The following is a 27,133-nucleotide window of genomic DNA, read 5'->3' on the forward strand; positions in this document are numbered from 1 at the left end:
TTTCTGATATATTATAATGTTAAATATGTGCTGTGTATTTTATCTAAATTGTCGGAACGTATAAACTCTGAATAATAAGCGCTAGTTAGTGGGGGTTTATTTTGTAAGTCTTACAAAGGACGCTAGGTTTTTATCCCAGTTAGCTTGACAGTGTTGCTAACGATGGCTAGCCTCTCTTTCCATTTTTTCCGGGTATGTTAGTATCATGTATAAAATGAGATCGGCTGTGTGACATTTGCGTCCCAAACTACGTGTAAATAAAATAATAAAACCAAAACCTGTAGCTTTATCAGTTAAACTTTACTCAACTCAGCTGCTCACTGTCAATCAGTAAAAAAATGTCTCGATTACTTCTGCTGTCACGCAAGGCTTTCTGGGAATTGAAGTTTAAAGCAATCTCATGCTATTTTTATCAAATGTCCCAGTACTTCTTGAACACACCTCTGAAAATATATTCAACATTTAGTTTTATGTGGGTGTTTATTGGTTCACTGTAACACACACAAAAAGACTACAACAGCTTCTTACAGCCTTTATTTTTAATTTGGGTGGAGTTTCTTTAAAGGGAATGAAGATAATTTATGTTGTCCCCTTAAGAACATATTACATTTTACAGCTGGAGAATTGAGTATTGAGAAATAAAGACAGGACTTTCAAAAAAAAAAAAAAAAAAATCAGAGCCATATGAGAGTATATTTCAATGTCACAAGCCAAACTCAGTAAAATAATTCACTACAACTGAACCAATAGAGAATTAAGACAGAGTGGGTTGCCTCTCAGTACACTGCTTCACGTGACCTGTTCTACTCAAACTTATTGTTTGAACCCCCGGCCCTCAAGTGTCATGACACCAAACAGAACCCCCTTCCTTCCCCTGTGTTTAATAATTTAAAAACATTCAACGATATCACCTTTTTTAAATTGTCCAAACTTAAGACTAGATAAAAACACAATATCATCAGAAACAGAGAATGGTCAAGTAAACTTCATTTAAAAAAACAAAACAAACAAACAAACAAAAACTAGAAAGAAAAAGGACAAATTGGAATGACAAGTTTTTGTTTGTGAGCATGTCCATGGAACAGAAAAAAAGGTAAATAAAAAAGTGTACATTCCTAATCATGCAATATACAAATTTTAATCAAATATTATGCACAAGAAAAATGATCAGAACTAGGACAATGTATGATTAGGGGAGTTGTTTTGCAGTTTCACTGATATCAGTCATTTTCATGAATAGGGAATACATACATACTTATTTTCTATTGACATTCCAGAAATACAGCTGATCACCTCTGTATTCAGACTCTACTACTGGAGAGATGAGCTCAAGGAATGGCTGACCTGACCTTCAGGCCACAGACATCATTATCATAGTTGTTATCTACAATAGCAGACAGATGTGAAGGGGGCCTTACAGTATATATGAACAGAGACGCTACCGAGTCAGTTTTTAGCTTGCTACTACAAGGTTAAGTCGTGCTGGACCGGATAGTGACATGAGACATGAATGACAAACCAAAACATCAAATACCTCTGAGAAACTTCTAAAGAGGAGGTCATTTCTGTTAAAATGACCAGTCATGTTCATTGTAGTATGTCAACGCACAAAAAAAGTGGCAAGGCAGTTTCTGAGGGGAGAAGAAACACTGGGGGTTTATCTGGGTGCACGCTGGCTGTCAGCCAGGTGTGGCTACTGTGGTGCAAACGTCCAAGTGGCACAGGCGCAAAAAAGGTTTCACATGAAGACAGACAAAGCTGCATTTTGCTGTTGACAAAGTAGAAGCTTCCTTACAGTGAAAGCCACATCGCCTAATACTGATTGAAAGAGAACCTAAAACCACTGACCATTAAACAGTCTCTCTTTACAGGGAGAGCAATCTGATATGCAAACCAGCTGGGTTTAAAAAAAAATGGAGGCAGGTTGAAGGTGTAACTATCGTCCTTTAGCCAATCATAGTTAGACCTTTTTTTAAAGAATAGAGGCAGGACAATGATGTAACATGGGCAGCTCTCTTCATACCAGATTATTTTATCACAGTCAAAAAAATGTGGGCCATCAGCACCATAGCGACTTCACATGAATAACAGCATCCTTCTGTGTACTTACAATATAATATCTTCTATACAACTATCTTCCCCATCTGACAGTTTCAGGAGGCTGAGAAAGGTGTCAATGTCCTGACAGAAGGGTGAAATAGAAATCTCACATTACACGGTGCCAGAGTATCTTTCAATTATTTTTACACTCACCCATCTTCCATTTCTTGTTTTATTCTGGGAGGGAGTGATCGTAGCAAATAGCTGTCAAACTGCAGTTTAGCACAGTTGAGTTTAGGAGCAGATATATTGGGGAGGGGGGTTGGGGCTCTGTGAGAATCGTGAAGAGCTGTAATAGATCAGACTGCAAGGCACAGAGCAAAACCACTGACCTACTGCACAAATCACCCCTGGTGCCACACAAGGATTCTCTTCGACTAACACTAACAGATTTACTCTGAGCCTTGCCAAAAGGCAAGTAGGGCACCAGCTCTCATACTAGTTAAAGACCCATGCCTTATATGTAGCTTTGGTTTCATCTCTGCACTATTCTTATAGCAGTCCCCCAGTGTCTGGTCTTCTCCAGGCACCAGGTCAGTGGAGGGTGAGCAGGGCTGAGTCCCCATCTTTCCAGCTAGGACCAGTCTTAAAATGAGCCAGTCACATGGTTTCCATTTCTACACAGAAGAGCAGCACGCACACCGATGTTTAGTGAGTGGAAAAAAAGAGGGGAAGAAAAAGGCGCAGAGAGGCTTCAGACAAAAAAAAGAAAAAAGAAAGAAATTAGACAAAAAAACAACAAACAAAAACAAACCAAGGACAAAAAACCCCTTCAAAATATTAAAAACACAATTCAACCATCAACAGCAAAAGTCCAGTTGTCAACATTACATTACATGACTGTCACAGACTGAATTGGCGACAAGTGGAGGGCAGAAAGATACACAGGAAAGAGCAGAGGAGATACCGAGCATCCAGAAACAGGAGCTCAGTACAGAGTCAGAAGAGTGGGGTGGCTGTTGGGGTTTTTGGAAAACCACGGAGTAAAAATGAAAGTGCATTGCAGAGAAGACGTAGCAAATACAAAGTGAGTCTGTAAAACAACATATACTGTCAGGGAGTGACCACAGAGCTCAGAGTGCAGAGGAACAACAGAGGACATTGAAATAGAAGGTAAGGGAAAAGAAATCTTGCGAATTTCAGGACTAATAAATAGGGCGATACTGGAAGTGCCAGCCGCAGTGTTTCATAACATGATTATGTTGTGTTTCAGCAAGGGAGGGGGGGTGGCGTGGAGGGGTCGGGGGCACCCTGGGGCTGCCGGACATAATCAACACTGAGAGAAGGTCTGCTTGATCTCGTCCAGCACATTCCCAAGCAGCGTCGGCTCGTCACATTTAGCGTCAATTGTCACTGTCTGAGCAGACTGAGAGGAAGAGGGGAGGAGAAAGAGAACGTCAAATTTACAACCTGAAAGTTCATTTTAATTCAAAGGAACAACAACTGGTGCATCATTAGATATTTGGTTATGAATGTCTCAATCCACTGGTGAACAGAGGATAAGTGAGGAATGTCATTGGTACACTCACTGTTTTGACCAGCAGACAGACGTGGTGACCCTGGATAGACCGGCTGTACATGGAGGCACAGGAGTCGATCCTCTCCACAACTGATACAAAAAGACCAAAAAAAACCCCAGTGTGATGAATGCAGAACAGACAACAGATTATTATTCTGATTATTCTTAGCTCTTCTTGTAAACCACATGGTTTACCAAATGGGTGGTGCTTACTAGATCAGTGCAATCACACCCTGCCAGTTAAACTCACTGTCACAGAAAATGTATAAATGACTGGTCATTAATGTAGTGTATTGTTCTATGTGTGGAACAGCCTGCGTATGTGACGGCATTTGAGACATATAGTGTACAGCCATGTGTTTGTATACCAGAAAAGTGGTGATGGAAGCAGATCCTGGCCAGTAGGTGGTGAAAGGGCATGTTGACACCCTCCAGTCTAACAGAGCTGCCCTTCAGGTCTCCAGACTCCAGCAGCTTAGCAAATGCGTCACTGTCCAAAACCCACAAGAAACGTTTTTTTAAAATAACATAATTAAATCGTAATTTTAATCATAATACAAGAATAACAAATAGTTGGAATTTTATTAAATTTACTGCAGGATATTCATGGTCCCACTCACTTTTCATACACTACCAACATCAAACCAGAATTTACAAAGGAAATATAAAAATCTAATGGGACGATAGTCCTGAAAATCACTAAATGGAAAATTACAGAAATCGATCATCCTCTGGGGAGCAGGCTGATGATCCATTACTGTTCTGAGAACTACAATCTTTTCTCTATAATCATGCTTAGGCAAAACTGTCATCTGCTTTACCTACAAAAACAGACTGCTGTGAAATTTGCTGAGCACATTAATGGTAACTATTGATTTTAATGACTTTCATGTTCTGATCCCACAACTGTTAAGAATTGTGGGGTGTAATGATTAATGTGCTGCACGAGGTGATTCAGATGGAGACCTAATACACCCACCTGTAGCACGGGGTAGTGATTAGGTAGGAGGTGCAGGTAAAGTGCAGTTTGAAGTCCAGTTTCTCATGAGTTGAGGAGTCGTCATTCTGTGGGAACACGACACAAAAATATATGAATATAACCAATAACCATAACGTGGGTGACCTGAGTATATTCTCTCTAGGCCTGCAGACCTATAGAGAGATGTGGGTTTGTTTTGTTTATGTACATAATGTATCTCCACTATGCCACTCTGCTATCCCAAAAACTGGCTGTAGTGTAGGCAGGATGAGGAATCAACAAAAAAAAGTTTATCAATGAACTTGATTCTGACTTTGTCCAACACGCTTAATACCATTATATGACTTTAGCCATGGCTGATCATGGGAACAGTTACACATTTACACAACTAAGCCAACAACTGTACAAAGTTGAGCAAAACATTATGGCAGTTATATTTGGTTTTCAATATAATAATCAGTAACCCAAAAGAAACCAATTCCTTTTGCTTTCCTGCTATTTTTGGCATTATTCTAGCAAAGACACATTCACTTTTGTTTTATTAGTTGTATGCTGTTGCCTTAACTGGTGTCTGACTGTGTTTTCATACCAACCTTGACAATGAAGGTGAGGGTTCCCTTCAGTTTCTGTGGCATTACAATGCTCTGCACGGTGAACACAAAACGTGCTTCATTGGACACCCCTGCAACACAAGCGAGATGATGATGATGATGAAGTTAGGCTCAACAAAACAATAGCAATAACCTGATGTTAGTCAATATAAATTCAAGTATTGCATTGCATTGGAAATGAAATCCTAAATGAAACCGCAGCATGCTGGATAATGACTGACCAGGTGGAAGTTGGAAGGGAACAGCAAGGCCATCATGTGGACCTGCCCCCTCTGGCCTCTGCAACTTGGAGTTGAGAGAGTCCAGGACGTTGAACTCCATGGATTTAAGGAAGCTGTCACACTTGTTTTCAAATATAACAGACACCACAACCTGACTGCCATCTTGCAGATTTCCCTGGATGTCATAAACCTAAGAGCAGGGGGGGGGGAAATAATTATTGTAATTTTTAAAAGGCAGTTTATTTATACATAGAATAACTGCTCAAGCTGTCTCAACCTCTCTTCATGCATTTAAAAACATAGCTATAATTATTGCATAAACACAGCAAATCCAACTTATCTTCCCAACACCAAAGCACACAAGACTGTTTAAGAAACCAGTCTGAGCACAAGGAGAATATCACAAGGACAGAATTCTTAGAAAATGATGTAGCACTGTGGTGCTACAGAAAAATAACATTTCCTTTAACAGTTGGCCTCCAAGGCATTTCAGTGGAGAGCCACAAGAACACAGAGAAACACATCTAGGAGAAAGCTTAAAATATGTTCTGTGACAGAACTTTAACCAGTACCTCATCAGCATCTTCCATCATCTTTAAAGAGAAAGAGAAAAATAAAAATCTGCATACTATGTTTAATTTTAATTTTAAGAAGTCTCATAGATGACTTGCAGATAAATCTAAGCAGACTAAACATTAAAATTAGCATGATGATTTTCATATTCTCCATCCTAGAGAAACCCCGGAGAGTTTGCCATGTGTTACAGTTTATTACAACCTTGATTTTATTGGTTAGATCATTTTACTCACCAATTGTATAGCTGAGATATGAGTATGTAGTGAAAGAGCAACACAACACCACAACAAGATGGCTGAAGGCCAAAAATCACACGTGGTCAACCAGATGATCAGATATAAGAGACAAATGTGCATATTGTGATCTAAGTAAGCAGATAAGTATCTACATATCTACCCTACAGCTAGACAAAGAACGTATGATACTGCTCAATACATTCATGTAGTTGAGCAACCGTGCCATGTTATCTACTGTGGGAAAACCTTCATAGAGAAGTACAAATGTTAAGATCAGAAATTTAATTTGTGAATTCAATTTTATTAGAGGCCAACAAGCCCAAAAAAGCAGCCCTGGATAAGTGTCCCTCCTTCAGCAGCATGTCGACTGCCATAACTCACCATCTTGATGTAGGAGTTCTCAGCCAGCAGGCAGTAATTGGACATGGGCTGAAAGGAGAGAGGAGCTCAGGTCAGATCAGGCATACTCTGTCACTCAGTATGCTAAAAGGGCAACTAGAGCTGGTTCTACCTATCTGATGCATAACAAGCAATGCAGTGTGTCTGCAGCAGTCAGCGGGTTTAAACAGAGGAGTCACCAAGGCCCAGATCAAAATGATGATAAATTAAACTGCATAAGTGTAGCATCAAGTTTATATGTGGCTTTGAGGTCAGTGACAACAGTATCATTAAATCAAGAAGGTACAGAACGGTATGACTTTCTACTTTAGAAACCAAAACAAAATTGGCCCTGTTATGAAGATGTTCGATGCAGCTAAGACAGTCCCTGTTCAAAGGCTGACGTCAAACACTTACCGGCAGAGGTTCTTCCTCCTCCACGGTGCCATTCTGCACCGACCCTTCTCCACCATCGCTGTGGTGATGATGATGATGATGCTTTTTCTTCTTTTTCTTCTCCTTCTCTTCCTTCTCCTTTTTCTGCTTCTTCTTCTTGTGTTTGGAGGACTTCTTATCATTGAAAAATCAACAAGAAATAATTAATTAGAAATTGTAACGTAATTAAATCTGAAATCAGTTGGATATTAGATCATCACAGGGAGGCTGGCATTAATGCAAATTCATGAATCATGAATCCTCCAGAGACCACATCAGCACTGACAGGTCGCTGGTACGTCATTTCCACAAACTTGTGAGATTAAGAGTTACCACATCCTCCCAGATCACTGTGACACAGAATCTCTCGCACCACAGACAAAATTTCTACGCAATTATCACATCATCAGCGATGACTCACAATCTCCTCCATCTCAGTGTCTTTGGGTTCGTCAGGCTCAGAGTCTGGCGCCGTGCCAGAAGCGGCCTCGGGCACAGGGGGTGCTTCTGCTTCTGCTGCTACTTCCTGTTCACACACACAAACACATAAAGGCATTAACAGAGAGCTACCACATCATGCAACACACATAGTATTGTTTGTCACTTCTGTGTCAATAGAGGTAAGTGGAGTTAGTGAGTTCATTCAGTCATTCATAAAAAAAAAGAAGGAATTGATCAACTGCAAACTACTGAGCTCTGTGACACCAAATACAAAAATCTAATTTGTGTAACATGTGAGACAACCAGCCAGCCAAATGGGCAAATCCACAAATTATTTTGTCTGTACGTTTCTGTGCTTCGTTTTGGTCTTTGTGCTGAATTGACTGAACCGACCAACCACACTTGACATGCTGCTCACAAACAGAAAAGCTTGATTTACAGGATCTTAGTGACAGCCTACCTATATGCTATAGTAAACTGTCTATAAATCAATTTTGATCGTTATGATCGTGTGACAACAACTCTTCCACAAAGACATGTTGAGGCAATATAAAAACTCTTCAACAAAGACATGTTGAGACATGTTTCTGGGTCAGGAGAGCTCTTATGATTAAAAACAGGGTTCTTCAAAACCAAAGTTAAGATACCCAGACAGACCTGGTTTCAATAAACACACCCAGTATCTACACATGGTGAGGTATGAAGGATGTAAAACAATGTCCGTGCTAACAGCTTTTGATTTTTAGATATGATGCATGGTTAAAAGGAACAGGTTGACATGTTAGAAAATGTGCTTATTCACTGTCTTGCACTGACTAGATGAGATGATTATTATCACTTTCATATGTCTATCTGTTGTATCTGAAGGTGAGGCATCCAGTTAGTTTAGCATAAATCACTGGATACAATGGGAATCAGCTTGCCTACCAGCACCTCTAAATCTCACCACACCACTTATATGTTAATGGTGGTTAATGTATCACACTATCTCAAACAATCAGAGAAGTGGGTTTTATTCAAAATAGCTTTTTTTTCATATTTTTTTTTTCTTTTTCTGTTATTAATAAAACAGTGAATAGAATTTAAATGATCGTATTAAGGTAATTCTGTGAATCATAAGGTGAAGGCAACCTAAAAGGTATGCTTACATTTAGTATTTCTCACCACCTCTTATGTTTACTAGCAGTCCTGTTGGTGCACTAAAACTTTGTGTGTTACTGTTAGCAACTGTCAAATCAGCTACACGGCATTAAATCTGTGGCAGGACTAGGTATTTCAACACCCATGTGTACACACTTAAAAAAAAAACTAGCACATCTAGTTAGCAGAAAGTCCACAGGGTACCTTTAACTCAACCCTACTTCTTATCATTTTTATAAAAAGGTGCTTTTTGTTTCTTAGTGTACTGTTGTGATACTACAAAGATCAAACTGAAACAAAGACAAGAATAAACCAACATGTGACTGTGAAGGAAGCAGTCGGAGAACATGTGGTGAGGCGGTGGCGACAGGAACAAAAGGAATTGACTCCAGGCCAGATTCCAGTGAAAGTTCAGGTGACCTCCACTCACTTGTCAACACCTCCAACATAACAAGTACAACAACATCCACTGTCACTGTCACTTCAAGACATGACACCCAGAGAGCACAACAAAAGCTGAGGTAGAGAACCACTGGCATTGTGAGACAGATAAACACATAGTGTGTACACACAATACACACACACATGCTAGAAAACAGAGGAAGGCTGGAGAATGAGAGGAAAGTGCTGTGTGACCTGTGAAAGAGAGGAAGCTGTGTCAAAAAAGGTGAGGTGTGGAAAAGGAGAGCAAAAAAATAGGTGAGGTGTAGAAAAGGAGAGCAAAAAAAAAGATCCATAGTGAGAGGCAGCAGAGGGAGAATGTGTGAGTAAATCAATAAAACATGAAGTTAATAAAGAAGAATGAAGAGATGAGGGGAAGAGGGAGAGAGAGAGAGAGAGGGGTGCGACTCAACCTGGGTGTTAGAGGGCACTGGAGCATTTGAGAGCCAGAAATCCAGATCCGAAACCTAGAAAAAGGAAGGGAGGGAGAGGATTGCGAGGAGGTGAGAGGGTGAGGGCCAAACAGGTTCTGTATCTTACTACTATTCATGAAAATGGATACAGAGAATACGCTGCTCTATTTCATGAATAAATCAAGTATTTGGCAAGAGACTACGCAGTCAGCTCCGAGGAAACTGATACTTGATCACTAAAGCTGACTGAAAGATTGGCTGGGAAGAAGCAATGGAAGTGCTGAGTCAATGAAAATGATCAAAGATATCTGTTGACATGAGACCTTTTTAGTAGACAAAATGATATTCTTAACCTATTTTTTTTTAATCGTGAATTTCAGATTTACTCTAGTTTTATCAAATCTCAGGGTCAAACTAAATCTAGGCTACAATCTCTGTTGCTAGGTAGGAAACAGCCTTGCTCCACCCTTTTGTGAGGGCATACCTCAGCACTGGTGGAAGTGGGTGGTGCTGCCACCTCACTGGTTTCTTCTGATTGGACTACAGGCTCATCTGCTGGACCCCCGAGAAGATCCTCCCCCTTTTCATCATGTTTGTGTTTTTTCTTCTTCTTCTCCTCTTTGCTTTTCTGTGGGAAAAAAAAAAAAACAGGAGAATCAATTCAGCTCTGCGTCAGTTAAGGTTGAGAAACTGCTGAGTCATCGTAGTAATTGACAGCTCCTTGTTGTTCTCTCCCTGCTCAAGCAGCTACACAAATCTGATTTACTGGTTTGAAGAGGCAGTCATATCAGCTAGACAGAATGAGGTGAATTTGGTTTCTGAGAAGTAAAAGGATGAATCCTTGTGGTATAAAAAAGGCATTTAACCTCACCTTCCTATCCCTGTCTTTATCCTTCTTCTTCTCCCTCTTTTCTTTGCTGCTCTTCTTCTTGGGCTCCTGAGAAGTACCACTCTCTGCATCTCCATCTTCTGCTGGGCTTTTCGCAGCCTCAGCTGCACGGTGTGACCTGACGGGTAGCTTCTCGCTGTCTGCGAGGGGCCTGGACAAACAAAAATACACAAATGAACATTTTAGATGACGATCTATGAGATGAGGTGATTATGGTCCATCAGCAGTAAGTGCCGTCATTTGGAAAATATTTTCCAGCTTCTTTTAATGTTTTTAGTCAGCAACAATCTGTTAGAAAAGGCGAACAAGGGCTGTGAGGTGCAGCAATCCACCATATCCAAGCACATATTCTGCACTGGGCGGAAGCCATGTCTCATTCAAAGCGTTTAGTTAAGCCGTTCCTCTGGCAGAGCTTGGAGCATTCAACATTCCCAGACAGCTAGAAACTACAGTAATAAATTCCTCCATATTGAACTGATAAGAGCTGTGAAGTTTATATTCCCAAAGCATGGCCCTTTTAAGTAATAACCCCATGCACTGCAGCCCCCTGCTGGCTATTCTATGTAATAACCCAGCTGTATACCATCATAATATTAGTTTGTTTTCTAGATGGATTCTTTGTTTTACTTTTAACTTTAAAGATATAACTAGTCTCACTTGTTATTTTGTCTAGTTGTAGTTTATTTAATTATGCATTCATCTTTCTGAAGTAGGACTTAAGTTCAAAACGTGCCTTGATAGAAATACTTTTGACGTATTAATTATTCACTTCATGAATCTTTCAGAACAAAAGTAAATGCATACCTGCAGCGGTCTCTGTTTGAACCTGAACACTGTTGAACATACTGAACAGTATTAAAAACGTGAGTCATTACTACTGAGGGAAGTTTTAATTGAAAGAAAGCCATAGCATATGTATTGTATTGTCTGGTGCAGACAGTCTTATTCACTCCAGACTTTTGCCATAAATGCTGCGCTGGATTAATTACCACTTCAAGTGCAGACATCTGTGTTAGGTCTTAAGTGAGAGGCTTTAGTTAAGGATTTTAACAGTTCCTAAAACTGACCATAGATGGATGATTTTTTTATTTGTTTGTTTGAGGGGGGGGGGGGCAGGGGGGTGTAGAAAGGGAGATTCCTTTTTTGATTATGAATTAGGTCTAATTCTTATTTTTATTTGTTGATTTACAGAAGTGTCTAAGGGCACATGCACTTGTTGTTTCTGTTAAGGGCCATTTTAAAAACAGCGAGTGAGAATCTGGAGGCATGGCAAATCTACCGAGCTCTACTGAAGAGGATCTGGGAACTGGGAGCAAAAAATGATTACAGGACCTAACCCCTGGGATAGCTTTCTTAAAAGCACTTTGAAGCTGATGCCAAAAGGAAAATAAAAAATAAAAAAAGAACAAGTGCCAAAATTGCTTTAGAAGCCTATTCCAGGAGGACAGGTGGTGAAAGATTAAGTCCTGAGAACATCAGCAGCAACCAGTTCAAATCATCTTTATAAAACCATGTTTTTTTTATCAAAGCGACACTTTAGATGACTTTTCTGTTTAGCCTTCGTTACTGGAAGGTCAGAGAAGTCATACAACAGTGATCGCAGTATGTTGCTGATATTGTCAAGCTTAAGTTAAAAAAAGAAGCAGAGTATGAAAAAGGGTATACTGGATATATTAAGTTAAGGCTGCAATTGAATAAATATATAAAACTAGAAGGATAGAAGAGCAAAGAGAGAATGCAGCTACTGAAAACTTCAAATGAGGAAAGAATGAACAGCTATGTTAGTAGGAGGAGCAAGACAGCTAACTGGAGAGAAAGAGAGAAACAAGAAGCCAATCCATGTACAGTCGGAACCCAGGTCCTGTGGCTGTGGTGCTACTCACCTGCGTCCGGCTGCTTCCAGCAAGCTGCCCACACAAAGAGGCAGTAATGGGTGTGTGTATGCATAGAAAAGAGGAAGCAGAAAGCAGAACGCCATGAGAGAGGGTGAGAGGAAGGAAAGGACCAAATCACATCAGCCTGTGATGCTGTGGACGGGAAGCTCAAGATACGCCAAACAGGAATAAATGCTTGATTATTCAGGCTGAGAAAAGATCCAGATTAAAATAAATGATACAAGCTTAAACATCAAGGCTTCTCAGCTACAACTCTTTGGGCTAATAAATCAAAAGGTTCAACAACGGGTTGATTAGCTCAGTCATCTAAATGATTTCTACATTTTATATTATGTGCTACAATTGCGTTTGAATTTCACATGAAGGTGTGGGCATGTGTAGAATTAATCTAGATAGTGTGGACTCACTTGTCCAGATCGATGTCCAGTGCTTTGTGAGGGTCATTGGGGTCTTTGTCATCATCATCACTGGGTAAGGCATTCTGCATCAACAAGAAGGTGGAATCAATAAGAGAGAATTCAGAAACTTTATAAATAGATCTATAATCTTGACACGAAACAAAACTTCTGAGATCTGTTGAGATATTGACTTCCAGACAGAGATGAGAAACCAATCAACAAACTATCAACTGTGGCATTTAATTCTGAGACGGTGTAATGAACTGAATAATACTCAAATCAGTTATGTGTTAGTTATTACAATGAGTCATGATGTCAATACATTCAAATCTGTCATGTTCTTGTTTTTTCATGTTCAAAACATATTCAATCAAGTGTTGTTATTGTGAGAATACCTCTGGCATCTCCTCTGTAACAATATCAACCATGTGCGCAGGAGTGATGTCCTCCTCACTCTCCGGGCCCGAATCATGTTTCTTCCCTCGTCCACTACGCTTTTCTTTCCTCTTCTTCTTCTCCTTCTTCTTCTTCTCTGCTCTCTCTTTCTGACGACGCTCCTCTTCCAGTTTCACATACTGGTCAGACATAGGCAGACCTGAAGAACCGATAAAGAGAAAGAACAAAAATAGCATTAATAAGGAAACTGGCTCTGAATCATGACAGTATATTCATATAATCACCATAGCTTCTGGTGAGACAGGAGTAAAAGTAAGCCATTTCTATTTTGTGTCATTTTAAGAGTCATGAGTGTTTTGTGGTTGTGTTAGAACAGTGTGTCCCACCTGGGACTTTGAGAGGCACACTGAGGTCAATCTGCACAACTGGGATGTGCTCCACTCCAGGGGCTTCCTGGTACACCTACACAGAGCACACACACTCATTTAAAACACAAACTCACACTGAACACACAACAGTGATATATGCACCTCATACAAGAGCATAACTACATTCATCAGAGATTATGTTTTATTTATAGGCTAATATTTTTTAAACAAGTCAGGTTTTAAAACAGACTGAATGAAACAGGGAGATGTACTCTGTACTGTGAAAAAACAGCCTAATGATTAGTGGTAATTAAGCTCACCTTCTGAGAGGATGGGGAGGCCTTGATGTAGAATGGGTTGTTTGCTTGCTCTTGCTTTCTGGCTTCTCTCCTCTGGGAGAAGGAAAAAACTGCATCATTTAATCAATGAGGGCACAGCCTACCTCAGTTACAGCATAAGCAACATCACAGCAGCAACATGGTTCAATAGCAATGCTTTATCACATCTAGGTCTCATTTTTGTATTTAATATGAATGTCTTCCAGTTGTAAGTGGCATTTGGGTGATTGAATGTTTTTCTGTATGAATACACTGGAAGATACAATTAAACGTAAATTATTAGCAGACTAAAAAACAACTAAAAAGAACTTTATTGATTCAATTCAGCAATACTACGATCATCAACCAGCATACCCTCGCCAGCTCCTTCTCATCCACCTCTGTGTGACGGGGGCGGGAGTGTTTGGGCTCCTCCTTGGTAAAAATAGCCTTGGGCTGCTCATCCTCAGATTCGCTCTCAGATGGAGGCTCGTTGATCCATGCATCCAAGTCCAGACTACACAAACAAACTCAGTTACACATCAGTGATCAAGCCTCAGAAACACATGAATAGTACTGTGGTATACAGAGAGAGGTTTCTAAACTTTTGTCTATCCAATTTATATAAATTATGATAGACTTAATATTACAAACATATTTTACAAATATTAAAAATATATGAAATATAAAAGAAATTCAACATATATAATTGTAATTCTAGTAAGCTCTATTCTACAGCACTGCAAACAGCTGCCTGCAAATTGACCATTAGGTTGAATCCAAGTTCTCAGTTTCTAACTCACCCTTCAGGAACAGGCACTTTCTTCTGTGCCTTGGGGGCTACAGGGTTAAGTTCTCCAGCAAACAGTGCACTGACTTCCTCTGCTACTTCTATGTCCTTCTGCTGCAGTTTCTGGATGTATTTGACCAACTGCAGGATGCAAGACGCCTGAAGACATGACAGAAGATGAAGACGACATATGTTGATTTGTCAGAGTTGTATTCAGTGCGTAACTCTGTGAGGTGTGCAGCACCAAAGCTCAACATCTTTATTAAAGAAAACTAATTTAACACATGGTTCCTCCTCTATCTTACCCTCTCCTGCACCTCCAGGTTTGCACTCTGGACAAACAGTGGCAGCCTGTCTATCATCAGCTGGCTGGTTTCCTGTGCAGTTGTGCTGTCTGTGTTCCCCTCTTGGCTTTTCAGTACAGTGGCAAACAGCTTGGCTGCATTCTGCACGTACACTGCCTGGATGTGACCTGGTAGGGTGGCCACTTTTGGCCGCAGCATAGCTTCCAGCGTCTGCAGTGGATTCTCCAAGTGTCTAAGAGGAGAAGAAATTTTCATTATTCCTGGTTTATTATCCTCAACTTTTAAAAAGGTACCAAATACAAACAGTATTTAGGATTGCATTTAGTTCACTGCGAGTTTACCCCTGTTTCTCCCCTATTGTACATATAATTACAAATGTATTGAAAAGTGGTTTAACTGCCCCCTTTTGCTCACATCTGTATGAGAACCAACCCAAGAGATATGTACATACTCTGAGAATTCTCCACAGATCCAGGCTGCAGCGTATAACACCTCACAGATGCCGTTTCGCTGCATGTTGCCAGTCAACAGGTGGGCGTTGTCCAGCAGAGTGGCCATTTGGGCAACTGCAAAGACCCGTATGGCTTTGACCCGGATAGCAACATCCAGCATCTGAGAAGCAATGAGGTGGCCGTGCCTTGTGCCCTCCAATCGGGTCAGCTCCACCAGGATACTAATGTACCTGTCAAGCACACGTGGGAAAGATGCCATTGAATGGTATGTCACAAGAGTGGAAAACAAAGTCAACAAAACTTGGAGTGATACTACAGATACTACTGCCTGTAAAACTGACCATTCAAAATTGGTGATGTACTGGTAGTTGCTTTGGCTGCAGATGTCAATGATCTTGGTGAGCAGCTCATCTCTGTAGGTGGTTCCTTCTGCTTTGTCTACATGCAGCATCAGCTTCTTAACAATCTCCATCAAGTTCTTCTTGGATACCTGAGGAGAAAACACACAGCAACAATCATCTTTTTTCTCTGGGGCAAAGTCAGATTGCCTCACTATAGCATTAAAATTCAGAGAGCCCGGTTGACTATGTTATATCTTACAGCACAATTTAATTTATATCATATAATTTAGCATTATTAAAAATTATACACTGGTATGGTGGCAAAACAATCTGCTTACTTTGCCTATTTTACAAGCCATTTTGGTCAGAAACTGTGATATTGCCTGACACACCAGATGTAAACTACTGCCCAAAGCAGCAGGTGAACTCTGGCATTTATCAGTAATCATCCATGTTTTCTGAAACCTCCGCATTAAAAATGTGAGTAAGCTTAAGATACAAATTAAAATTACTAATGTAACAAAACTAATTGATTGATTGAAAACTTTTCTCCATACCATGCCATAGAGTAGGTCCAAAGCTCTCAGGCGGATGGACTCATCCTTGTCATCCAGACACTGGAGGATGAGGTCCTTATGACTCTGCACTGACTTGGGGTGGGTCTTCAGGATCTTTGACATGGCCAGCAGGCCCAGGTATTTCACTACATCAATAGAAACGCACACACATGTCCTCAGTGTACTTAATTGAAATACATGACCTGGTATCCCTCCGTACCCTATCAAAATAAGTTATATTTACTTCTACCTCCTGACGTCACTGTCTGCATTAACATCAAATGGTATCAAAGTCCTAGTGAAGAATCTACTTACTTGATTGTGATTGCAGTACAACATCTAAATTATAGAGTACTTTTTTAAGACATCAATAATATTAATTTTATATATAAAACTGATGATTATTTAGTCACTTTAGCTGGTATACATAACATAAAAAATATGTATAAATACATAAGGAACAAATTACTTCTATGATTATCCATGTAATAATATAAAACATTATATATAAATGACAAACTAAATGTTACAAAGGAAAGGAACACAAAACAAAACAGGATAATGGTGAGGACAGACAAACACATACACACGGGACAACACACACACACAGGACATAGTAGTTTTTGTTTTGCGTTATCCTCCCTCGTTTCGCTAGCAGCTTTCCTACACGCTCACCAAAATTCAGATATCTGCTGAATCACAGTCTTCTGTCGATCATCTGACCTGGCAGAGACAAATGCCTCTCAGGTTCCTGGATCAATAAAAGTGTGTGTATGTATGTGGTAGTGACCTTGGGGTGAAGTTCAAGCTGCAGTGAATACACTGCAGAAATGACCAGCGATCTGAAGGGCTGCTGCAGGAGACAGTGACAGCCACCACAATGTTGTGAGAAGAACTAAGAAAACATTTAAAAGATAGTTTACAACATGACTGTCTTCAATCGATGCTTTTCTGGGGTGATTCCTGATTGAAAATGCTTATGACATAATTTGTTTAATTCAGGGAAGGTGTTCACTTTCACCTACTTTACTCATCCTATTAGAAAGTGTACAGCCAACAAGAAAAGATGTGAAAGGATAAATAAAACCTTAAACCACAGGTTCACAGTCTACTCTACCCTACTCTACACACACAAACACACACAACTATCTATATATGGGGGCGTCCAGATAACTCGAATGGCTGAATTAAGTGATCTCAGCTCCAACTGGCACTGCTTAAAAAAAACCTGCCAATATGCCAGGGAGCACACAAGTCCTGTGCTTGATGGTAGCAAACTGGCAGCTTGTGTCAATCCAGTAGTTTAGGTTTCTCTGTGGGAAAGTAAGTTCGAGTTATCCAGAGTAAGGGGATCTACGTAATTGTCGTCTAAAAGGGTGGACTGTTCCATAGTCAGAAACACGCAGACAATGAGAAAATGACACACTGCAGGCATTGACAGAGGGCTCACAGTTCTGGTCCGAGTCTTCTATCAGGATTCGCAGTTTCTGCACACAGAGCTGAGGGAAAGAAAGAGAGAAAGAGAGAGAGAGAGAGAAAGAAAGAAAGAAAGAGAGGGGGGAAGAGCCGTTATCATCGCTGTAAACCTTTCCACACCAGTTTCAGGCTCATCATATGGGCACACTTCAAAGAACATAAGAGTGACAAACAAAAATGAGAAATGGAGAAAAACGTCTTTTTCATGAATTAACTGAAAATGACAAAGACTCAAGGACAGAGAATAGCTATATGGGTTTTTCTAGCCTATATGTTAAAGACAGACAGGCAGACTTGTGAACAGAAAGAAATTGGTGAAAAAGCATGCATTGTGGTACAACTGAAGTGGAAAGGGTTATAATCAACATCTAACACACACACACACACATGAAGGTGCTGATGAGAGGAGTTGGACCTCAGAGGCTTACCTGGATACTAGCACTGTGGTTCGGCATCCCAGAAGACAAGGAAATCAACACTGCAAACCAGACAAAGAAGCAATTAGATCTGAATGTGACCTAATATTTAGGAAAAATATCACTAGAATTCCTAAAAAGTAAAACTTCAAGACAATTTGCAAGTTAATTGAGCACGTTGTATATGCAAAATGCTGTTCATTAATATTACTGAATAATACTAATAATAATAATAATAATATTAATAACAGATGAAAAGCTTTTTATTAAGTGATACTATACCAAGAGATAAATTATACTAGAACTGAATGACACTAATATACCGCCAGTACTGACCTGCAATTACAGTGTTGACACATTCATACAGCAAAGACATGGCAGAGGTACTGTGAGAGAAAAGGAAGGTAAGGAAGGTAAGAAACAGAGAGAGAATGATTATTATTGATATATTCATCAGATCAGACTGCTTTTACCATCTGTGAAAAAGTAAAAGATTTCATCTAACCTGTGAATCAGGTTTGTCAGAGGTTCAATCAACTTCTTCCCCAACCGTGGCTCCAGAGGTGTGAGAGCCCCAAACTGTAAAATACAAAGAGAGTACCATGAAACAGGCAGTATGAACTCTGCAATGCTGCCCTTTTCTAAAAAGATGTAACTGTGGGCAATAGTCTAGTCTAAGAGAAGTGACTTAGAAAGAGTCTACTATGCAATCCAACCTGACTTCATTGCATTTTAGTCAACTGTGCTAGTATCAATTCCTCTTTCATGAGGATTCATTGTATGATTGGTGCAATACTGCAGGAGTGTCAAACAAAGCCAAGGGTTGTGATATTTATATGTCCATTCAGCAACTCTTAACAAGCACTCACCAACGCATGGGGCTGAGTTGCTCACAATGATAATAATGAAAAACATGTAACATATAGCATAAAGAAAATCCCCCACACAGTGCAGAGCTTAGTACTGAGGGCTCTGTTCTGTCTCAGGTACCGGTGAGACATGAAAAATGATCCAGGAAGGCTGGCTTGAGCAACAGAACAGAGAGAGAGTTTGAAGGCTTGTCAGATGCCAAAAATACTGCACTGATGTTTCCAATTCTGCGTCGACCGAACTCATCTCATTCAAATAAATGAGACAGCTATATTTTTTCATACTGGGGGGGGAGTCAGGCTCAATACTGCCTCAAACAGCAGCTGACTGTGACCTGTGGACCTACCAGCTTGATGATCTTAATGAGAACCCAATTATTAGTAGAGGATGTCATGAGTTTGAAGAAGAGCGGAGCCAGAGACAGGTAGTTCTTGGGATTCCTCCGGGCCAGCTCACAGATAACATTTACTGCAGCTGACTGGACGCCTGACGAGGAGAAAACACATTAGACAGGAACAAACATCATGATAAAACAACAGTATAACAAATATCACAGTCATTTCATTAGATGCCATTTTTTCTTAACAAATATAAAAAGTATTTCCTCAATGATGTGCAGCTCTTACTTGTTTACTTCAGTATGGTATCACAACTGGTGAACACACACAATACTTTTTTTTTTTACTAAAGAGTACATTTGTTTTCACCTAATATCACAGCTGAAATATTATTTTTGACACCGCCCATACAATGTCAGACCAGTGAATATTGGCTCCCTGACATACAGTCAATAAGTGTAACACCACAGGCATGGTCCTTGTTACATACCATTAAGCCAGACAAATGTCCTGTGAGATGTTTTTTTTAATTTCTTTTTTATCTGTATAGCAGAAATAGTTGTGTGAGCTACTGAACATTCCCAGACAGTCAAGGCTTACAAATGAGTTTCCCTAATCTCATATTCTTAGTCGCTGAATAATTCACGAGGTTCAGGTGACAGATGATGCCTATCCCCAGGAGTGCCAGCATAGTCTACGATTTAGCTACCCTCTGAGGAGAAAAGGCGCATCCGACCCAAATCAAGAGCCACAGCAAAGACTGAAATGAATGTAGTGTCTTTCCTGATACCTGGGTCTGGGTCCTCCAGTTTCTCCTTGAGCCTGGGGAAAGCAGGGCGCAGGGACTCTGGGTACTTCAGAAACACCTTGTACATGATCAACACAGCTTTTTTTCTGATGTATGGTTTAGTGTGGGACATCTAGAGTGGGAAAACAGCAAAGATAGTAGAGAGAGACTTGTGTTCAAACTGTTGAAAAAACAACGCATGCGACAGCGTGGTGCTGTAGTAAAAACCAAAGAAGATGAATCCCTGTTGACATATTCTCCATGACTCACCAGCGTCATGATGTCATTAGCCAGGTCCCGAGCCAAGTCGGGGGTCACAAAACAAGAGAGTCCAGTGAGGGCAACACCTGTGTCATACTGGTTGGGACTGCTGAGATCCTGAGAGAAGAGATTTAGAAAAAAAAACAAAAAAACAACAACAGTCCATGAGTCAGGGGGCAGGGGGGGGGCAGAGATAAAGGGGGCAAGTCAGAGATATTCAGACACAGAGATCACAGAAGAGAATCACTGACCTTTCGGATCTGATTAGTTGTCAGCATGATGACATCAGTGCTCTCATGAAAGCACTGCGAGGCAGCCAGGTAACCAATCCTCTGTAAAAAGAACAGCAACAAGAGAGAATTACAATATGGTGCTGCATTTTATTTGTGTAACCGTATACTATATATTTCAGTACAATGCTGTTATTATCATATTATCATACAAGTGTGACTCTTCAATGGACTGTTTTTGGTTGAGTATGTATGTGGAGAAATTAAGTTAAATGCTAGAGGAAAAGGACAGTTTATGAGACTGTGGCTGTTATTGAGATTTGATGCCTCTATTAGGGACTCCAGGCATCTCAACTGTAACTACCTTCACTTTGGCATACACCACAATCTTAACACCACACCCAGTGATCCAGAATATGATCAAGTTTTATATAACTCATGCAGTGTTTTGAGCTCTGTATTTCCAAGATGCATCATTATACCTTGTATGTGAACTTGGAGGAGCTCATGACTTCAACGATGTTGAAAGCGGCCCAGCTGACATCATAGCCCAGCATCTGAAGCTGTAACATAAAAGAGACAGAAAAAGAGAAGAGGGTGAATAAAAGGAGAAGGGAGGGGGGCTCTAAGCTGTCCCTGTGGTGTGCAGAGAGGCTAAATTATTTGAGCTGAAAGCTTTCGAATCGAGCACAGACACCAATCGCAAAAGGCCATCTAAACCTAAATGTAGACCCTGATTATAAATAGAAAGAGTGCTTTCATTTGAACAGAAATTATAGTCTTCTTAATAGCATCTGGCTGCTGCCTTTTTGGCTGAGTAATGACTAATCTTTAGCTATTAAACTAAAATATCTACAGGCACCTTGTACATGTTTAGTAAAAAATGTACAAAGTGGCTTCTAAATGGCCATATGAAAAATCCATTGTGATTTTTTAAAAATGTTCAATAATAAGAAAACTATTCAAAATTACATGAATATCAATGAATTTGATTTAACATAACATTGCACATTTTTTTAATTTAAAGAAGGTGCTTCAACACAGTTATAAAAGAAAACAGTCCATACTTTTTTTTTTTTTTAAATGCTTCACATCTGAGCTTCATATTCATATGTTGGCAAAACTTACAGAATAGTTGTTCTCCTGACTCACAGTAGTTATTTGGATATTACTCTGCCCTAAATTTAGCTGTTAGTGCCGAATTCCTCAACTTCTTGGATGGCTTCGCCATCTTAGAGGGTCTCTTCGACACGACTGTGTGTGTGTCTGTGTGGCTCAGTGACACACAGACACAGGACAGAAGCTGCAGCATTATGCCCATAAATGACACCAAAATGAGGTCTCTGAGCTTAGTTTTCTTCTGTTCATTGGGTCTAGGTGCTGAGTAAAACACATTTTGGCATATTCTACATTTTACATTTGATTACATTTTTTATGATCAAATTCTGCGATTCTGCCCGTGCTTCCACCTCACAGGAATTGTCGGGCCCTACTGAATGGTTTGTTTTATTTGCTCGTGATGAAGGCTTGAGCTGAAAAAATGTGCTTTGATTGAATATTATGCTGAGTAAATAGAAACATAATGTACAAAGTCTGAGGTCTGTGTGTTTTTCCCCCTTCTACATTTATCACAGTCGGCCATAATTTTCCAGTGTATGAATGTAAACACAATATGTCACACTTACAGGTAACAGAGCTGTTTAAGTGTATTAGAAATCACTAAATTGAATGCCTGTTGCTTGCTGGCTAAACCTTTTCTTTCTTTCATATATCAGTTCCTATGTACTGAGAAGATGTGATGGACAGAGGGAGTCAGTGGATGGGTGGAGGATGCTGAGGTTTCTTACGTAGGTGAGCTTGCACACAGCGTTGGCTTTGACAGCGATGTTATCCTGTTTGAGCTCCTGTTTGATCTCATCGATGCATGTGGAGATGTACTTGGCCTGAGGGCAGACAAAGGAGAGGACAAACAACAGACACAAGATCAGATTAGGTGGAGTGATACCCAGAATGGGAGGCTGCTACCAAGCAGTGGAAACAAGCTGGAAAATCCTGGTCTGTCTGTGGTTGCTATCTAACAACACCTGTGATGGTTTGGAAGTCCTTAGTGCAAGTCTTAAACATTCGGTCATCACACCATCTTATTCTATTATTGCCTATGGTATCAGCCAAATGAGCTCAGGGAGGGCATTGAGGCTTTTAAGAACAGGTGACAATATTGGTATTGAAGTCCAGAATTATGTGGAGCCTTGAAGACATCGAATCATGACTTGCTTCACAGTCTACTCTGCAGTTGTGCCGGTTTGGCTACTATAGAAACATCCATTTTTGAAGCTCTACTCCCAATGGCAGATGAATAATGGCATAGCTTTGGCCTGTGGACCAGAAAATAAGACATTACTGACACACATTGCCTATGGGATTTTCACCATGTGCAGTGCAATGGCTGGATCAGGCTTAAACACAGCACAGTAGTTCAAACAGCTCAGGCCCAGGAACAAACTGCACACTGCTTCCAGAGCAAAAAAAATACACAAATAAACGAGCTCATGAGCCACACATTAAACTGTGTCACTCTAATTACAGTTACAAGCCACAGGTTGTTTCATGTAGGCCTAAAGGTAATGAGTGACTTAACAACTCTCCCATCCACTAAAGGAGCTTCACAAAGAGGCCTGAATGAATAAGTGAAAAGAAAGCTGCTCTCATGATGCCTGTTGTAAAACACAAGATTTCCAGAAATAGTGACAACAAAAAGTATATTTCATTTAATAAACAGAGCTCAGCTAGACCGCTAGATAGAGCAATCATTCAAGCATTGTTGGGAGGAGCAACCTTGCACAAAAAAACACATACACATATAGCTCTGTAGAGTGAGAGTGTGCTGGTCATGTGTGTGCGGTCATGAGACAGCACAGTGACAGGAGGAGGTAGAGGGGGCGGACGACTGAGCTCTGCTGTTGCTCCTGGAGAAACTGTGGCTAGCAGGGCCGGGATTCAACACACTATCACCAGACACACATTGTGCTTCCCATCACACTCTTCTTAAACGACCAATTCAGAACCAATTGAAATGACTGAAATAGTTGTCACAGGGCCAAATAGCAAATATCTTTAAGCCACCAACTCAGATTGAAATGAAGGTATAGTGAAAGGCCTGTAGCCTTCTGAGCAAAAGAGAAGCTAAACTTTTATCTTTTATACATTCATATTTTAAACAGGCTTCTTTTATTCTTACTAGCAATCTCCTTGAATAACACTTAGGACATCCTCACACCTTTTTTTCTCAATATGTCTGCTGTTCTAAAGGCGTGGGAGAGAGAGAGAGAGAGACTGAATGAACCGTGCAAAGACTCAGCACACACATGAAAAACAAATAGAGTGTATGAGAAACTATGGGCTGGCCAGGAAAAAGTCAACACACACACACACACACACACACACACAGACACACACATTCACACAGTGTATTAATATTTCAGCAAACTGTCCACTGTTGGCTGGGTAACCACCACCTTATCTAGGCTGGCCAGGTTGGGTTACCACCAGCGAAAAGCTTAGGCCATACATAGGCTGAATCAAGAGATCACTCATTGATGGCCTAGAAAAATCCTAACCACGCTACATGTGCATGTTTCATATCCAAAAAAGAATAAGCACACATACAGACATAACATCCAAACTAATTGTGTATACAGCCGATTAGGCTTGCTGGTTTAGCTCCTGCTTTTAAACTGATTTCCTAATGTTGCCACATTGACAGAGAAATCACATCCAAAAGCAGCTCACAGGTTAGACACACCACCTCTGAATTTCACACTTGACCTACAGCTCGAGATGTGCGCACAGGTGCACAGAGAGGTGTGCACAGCATGACTGCTCTGTGCAACAACTATCCAGACATCCTGTAAATAGGCTGAGTATGGTCCCAGCCCGTCTATCTACTACCCGACATGCCAGTTTCACAGTAAGAACAAGGTTAGACACAGCCAACTCATAGCGCATAGCAACGGCAGGTTAATATGAGAGATGGAAACAGGGCTGTCCCGAACAGTGCCCTCTAATGGCCCGTCCCACCCTGCTCCCACTCAGGTCTGAAGCTGAGTTGATCTGTGACAATGATGACATCACTTTCAATCACCAATGGGATGATCAAATGGAGCTGCTGGCCTGTGTGCTCATTTCCAAACTTTAACGTCCACTTTTGGAATAAAAAGGTATTAATTAAGAGGGGAAATTAAGAAGGAATTCCTCAAAATGATTCCCACTACAGTGTGTATCTGAGAATCTTTTTCACACTTTATGCTAATAAAGCATGATCTTCTATCTAGATGATGTTGTGCTCCTTCAATTTACTCTTTTAAAAACAGATTGGAAGAACTCTGGTCAAAACAGAATATTTTATACAATTTTAAAGCTGATTTGTGTTCATCTGTGAAATTATTGTTATTTCAAACAAATGTATTGTAGTATTGCCAATCAATGATGATCAATTATTCATTTTGAGTCATTTTCAAAGACAAAATCCAACAAAAAAAAAAGAAGATTTCAGGCTCTTAAATGTGAATATTTCCTAGTTTCTTTAGTCCTCTATGACAGTCGACTGAAAATCATTGTGGACAAAACAAGACATTTGAGGAAGAATGTTTCACCATTTTCTTACATTTAGTGGGCCAAACAACTAATTGATTAATCAAGAAAATAATTGCCCAATGAATCAATAATGAAAATAATTGTTAGTTGCAATTGTTTTGTTGTATGGTTTGTTTTGAGTTTGAGAGTCTGGTGTAGGGGATTTATATCCTGTACCAGAAAATGTTTAATAAATTAACATGTTTGTAAAATATGCCATTTTGGGTGGTCATCTCTGCTTATGCAAGTCCAATGTGAAGCAGATTTAGCTTTAAAAAGGCCTCTTATACACTTTGTTCTTATCTAACGTTATATCATCAGATGACCACATTGTCCATTCAATGCAAGTGCCTATGTCTGATGTCCTCAACTCAAATGGAGAAGAGGAAAAAAAATCACTGGCGGATTAAAAGACCTCTGGCTATTAACCTAAGTAGCCACCACGGTGGCAAAACCTTCATATAAGCTAACACACGCTCTAACAGCCAATATTAGATAAAGTTAGCAGTAGTTGCCTGATGGTAAAAAGGTGTTCACATTAGCGGTACAATCTGTTATGATCACCGTTTTGCAGCGGGACTAATCGCCTGCTGAATTGTGATTATCTGGCGAGCTGCTTCCTCTATACTGGCTGTCAAGTTAGCCACGTTAGCTTCCATTAACACAACATTAAAGCTCCTTGTTTCAACATTTGACAGCCAGCTAACGTTACCACATACTCACACACACTCACTATTTACTTAACACATGTAATATAAACATTAAAGCGGCTGTTGTAGCTCATGAAAGAAAAAAAAAATACTGTTTAGCTTAATTATACGTTAGCTGGTCAGCCTACCTCTCTATAATTTACCTAACGATAGCTAGCTAGTCACCGATAACGGAGACGGCGATATGACTTAAAAAACATCAATGAATGTGAATTTCAAAATGTGGGTCGCTTGGTGGTCGTTTTACCTCATCTTCCTTGTGATTCCTAATGCCACGTACTAAATCCTGGAGGTTTTTATCGAACATCCGATCGATGCTCCCTTTGACAATCTTCAAAGCCATGACTGTATGTGACTTGTACCGCTTCTTCTCTTCCTGCGGGGCCAAGCGCCGTGCGGAGGTCTAGTGGGTGCCGAGCGACCCGCTAGACTGTCTCTCATCCACCCGGGTACCGTGTGTGCAAGGTCTGCAGCTGTTTACCGAGCCCGGGCAGCTGAAGCTGAGGGCCAGACTGGGGCGTCCTGTGCTGTGCAGAGACGCTGGCAATGGATCAGTGGAGGAAATGGCTGACAAAATGGCGTCTAAAGTCAGCTGACTACTTGGGTATTATGCGAGATTCTCATGTGGGGAGCAGAATGAATTAAAGGTCTAGTCCCCCGAACTCAGCAGTTCACTTTTATATGACACTGCCCATTTGAAAGTAGATAGACATTTCTGACCTTAATTATGTGTTTTAAATTACGGGTTCACGTTTTGTTTTTCGAAGTAATGTCTCAAGACAACAGTCAGGTGTCCAAATAAATACTGATACACATTTTTCTTACTTTAATCATTCCCCCAGTTCATACTGGCCATTAGAAGATTAATGCATGTACATTGTAAATGATGGGGGCCATATTCCACAAGCCTCCTTCTATTCAAAAATGTATCTGAAAGTTTATTTGAAGCTTATATGAAGATTAAGCTGTCCAAATGAGTCAATCTTTTTAGTGTCAAAGTCCCTCTTTTTGGTACTTCCACCGAAGTTCAACAGAGAAACACTGTCTGAGGTAACACAAAGAGGGAAGTTGATGCAAAAACTGAATGTAAATGTGGCAGAAATCCAGTTGATAAGACTAACCCAGGCTGCTGAATCATCATATAGGCTTCAGATACATTTTTAAATACATATTTGTGACTGTCACTTTACATTGAAAGCACATTTGAAGAGAAAC

At 40.2% G+C, this 27,133-nt stretch overlaps 1 protein-coding gene across 1 annotated transcript; it reads right to left on the reverse strand.

The window, feature by feature from the left end:
- Positions 1 to 679: 679 nt before the first annotated feature.
- On the reverse strand, positions 680 to 26,455 carry ap3d1 (adaptor related protein complex 3 subunit delta 1). Its single transcript, XM_053321684.1, has 33 exons — positions 26,166 to 26,455; positions 22,424 to 22,519; positions 21,059 to 21,139; positions 20,598 to 20,678; positions 20,356 to 20,463; positions 20,089 to 20,218; positions 19,307 to 19,446; positions 18,596 to 18,669; positions 18,427 to 18,476; positions 18,103 to 18,152; positions 17,649 to 17,697; positions 16,199 to 16,344; positions 15,642 to 15,790; positions 15,300 to 15,530; positions 14,849 to 15,080; positions 14,557 to 14,702; positions 14,129 to 14,270; positions 13,757 to 13,828; positions 13,455 to 13,530; positions 13,068 to 13,267; positions 12,682 to 12,755; positions 10,362 to 10,530; positions 9,975 to 10,118; positions 9,491 to 9,544; positions 7,477 to 7,581; positions 7,038 to 7,190; positions 6,624 to 6,671; positions 5,431 to 5,620; positions 5,192 to 5,280; positions 4,599 to 4,684; positions 3,988 to 4,109; positions 3,630 to 3,709; positions 680 to 3,466 (listed from the first exon to the last, which is right to left on the reverse strand). Exons 1-33 carry the CDS (start codon positions 26,259 to 26,261, stop codon positions 3,371 to 3,373), a joined length of 3,759 nt encoding a protein of 1,252 aa, XP_053177659.1. The 5' UTR covers positions 26,262 to 26,455; the 3' UTR covers positions 680 to 3,370.
- Between the last annotated feature and the right edge of the window lie 678 nt (positions 26,456 to 27,133).

Source organism: Scomber japonicus, chromosome 7 (assembly GCF_027409825.1).
Source record: "Scomber japonicus isolate fScoJap1 chromosome 7, fScoJap1.pri, whole genome shotgun sequence".
In the NCBI taxonomy this organism is placed as follows: Eukaryota; Metazoa; Chordata; class Actinopteri; order Scombriformes; family Scombridae; genus Scomber; species Scomber japonicus.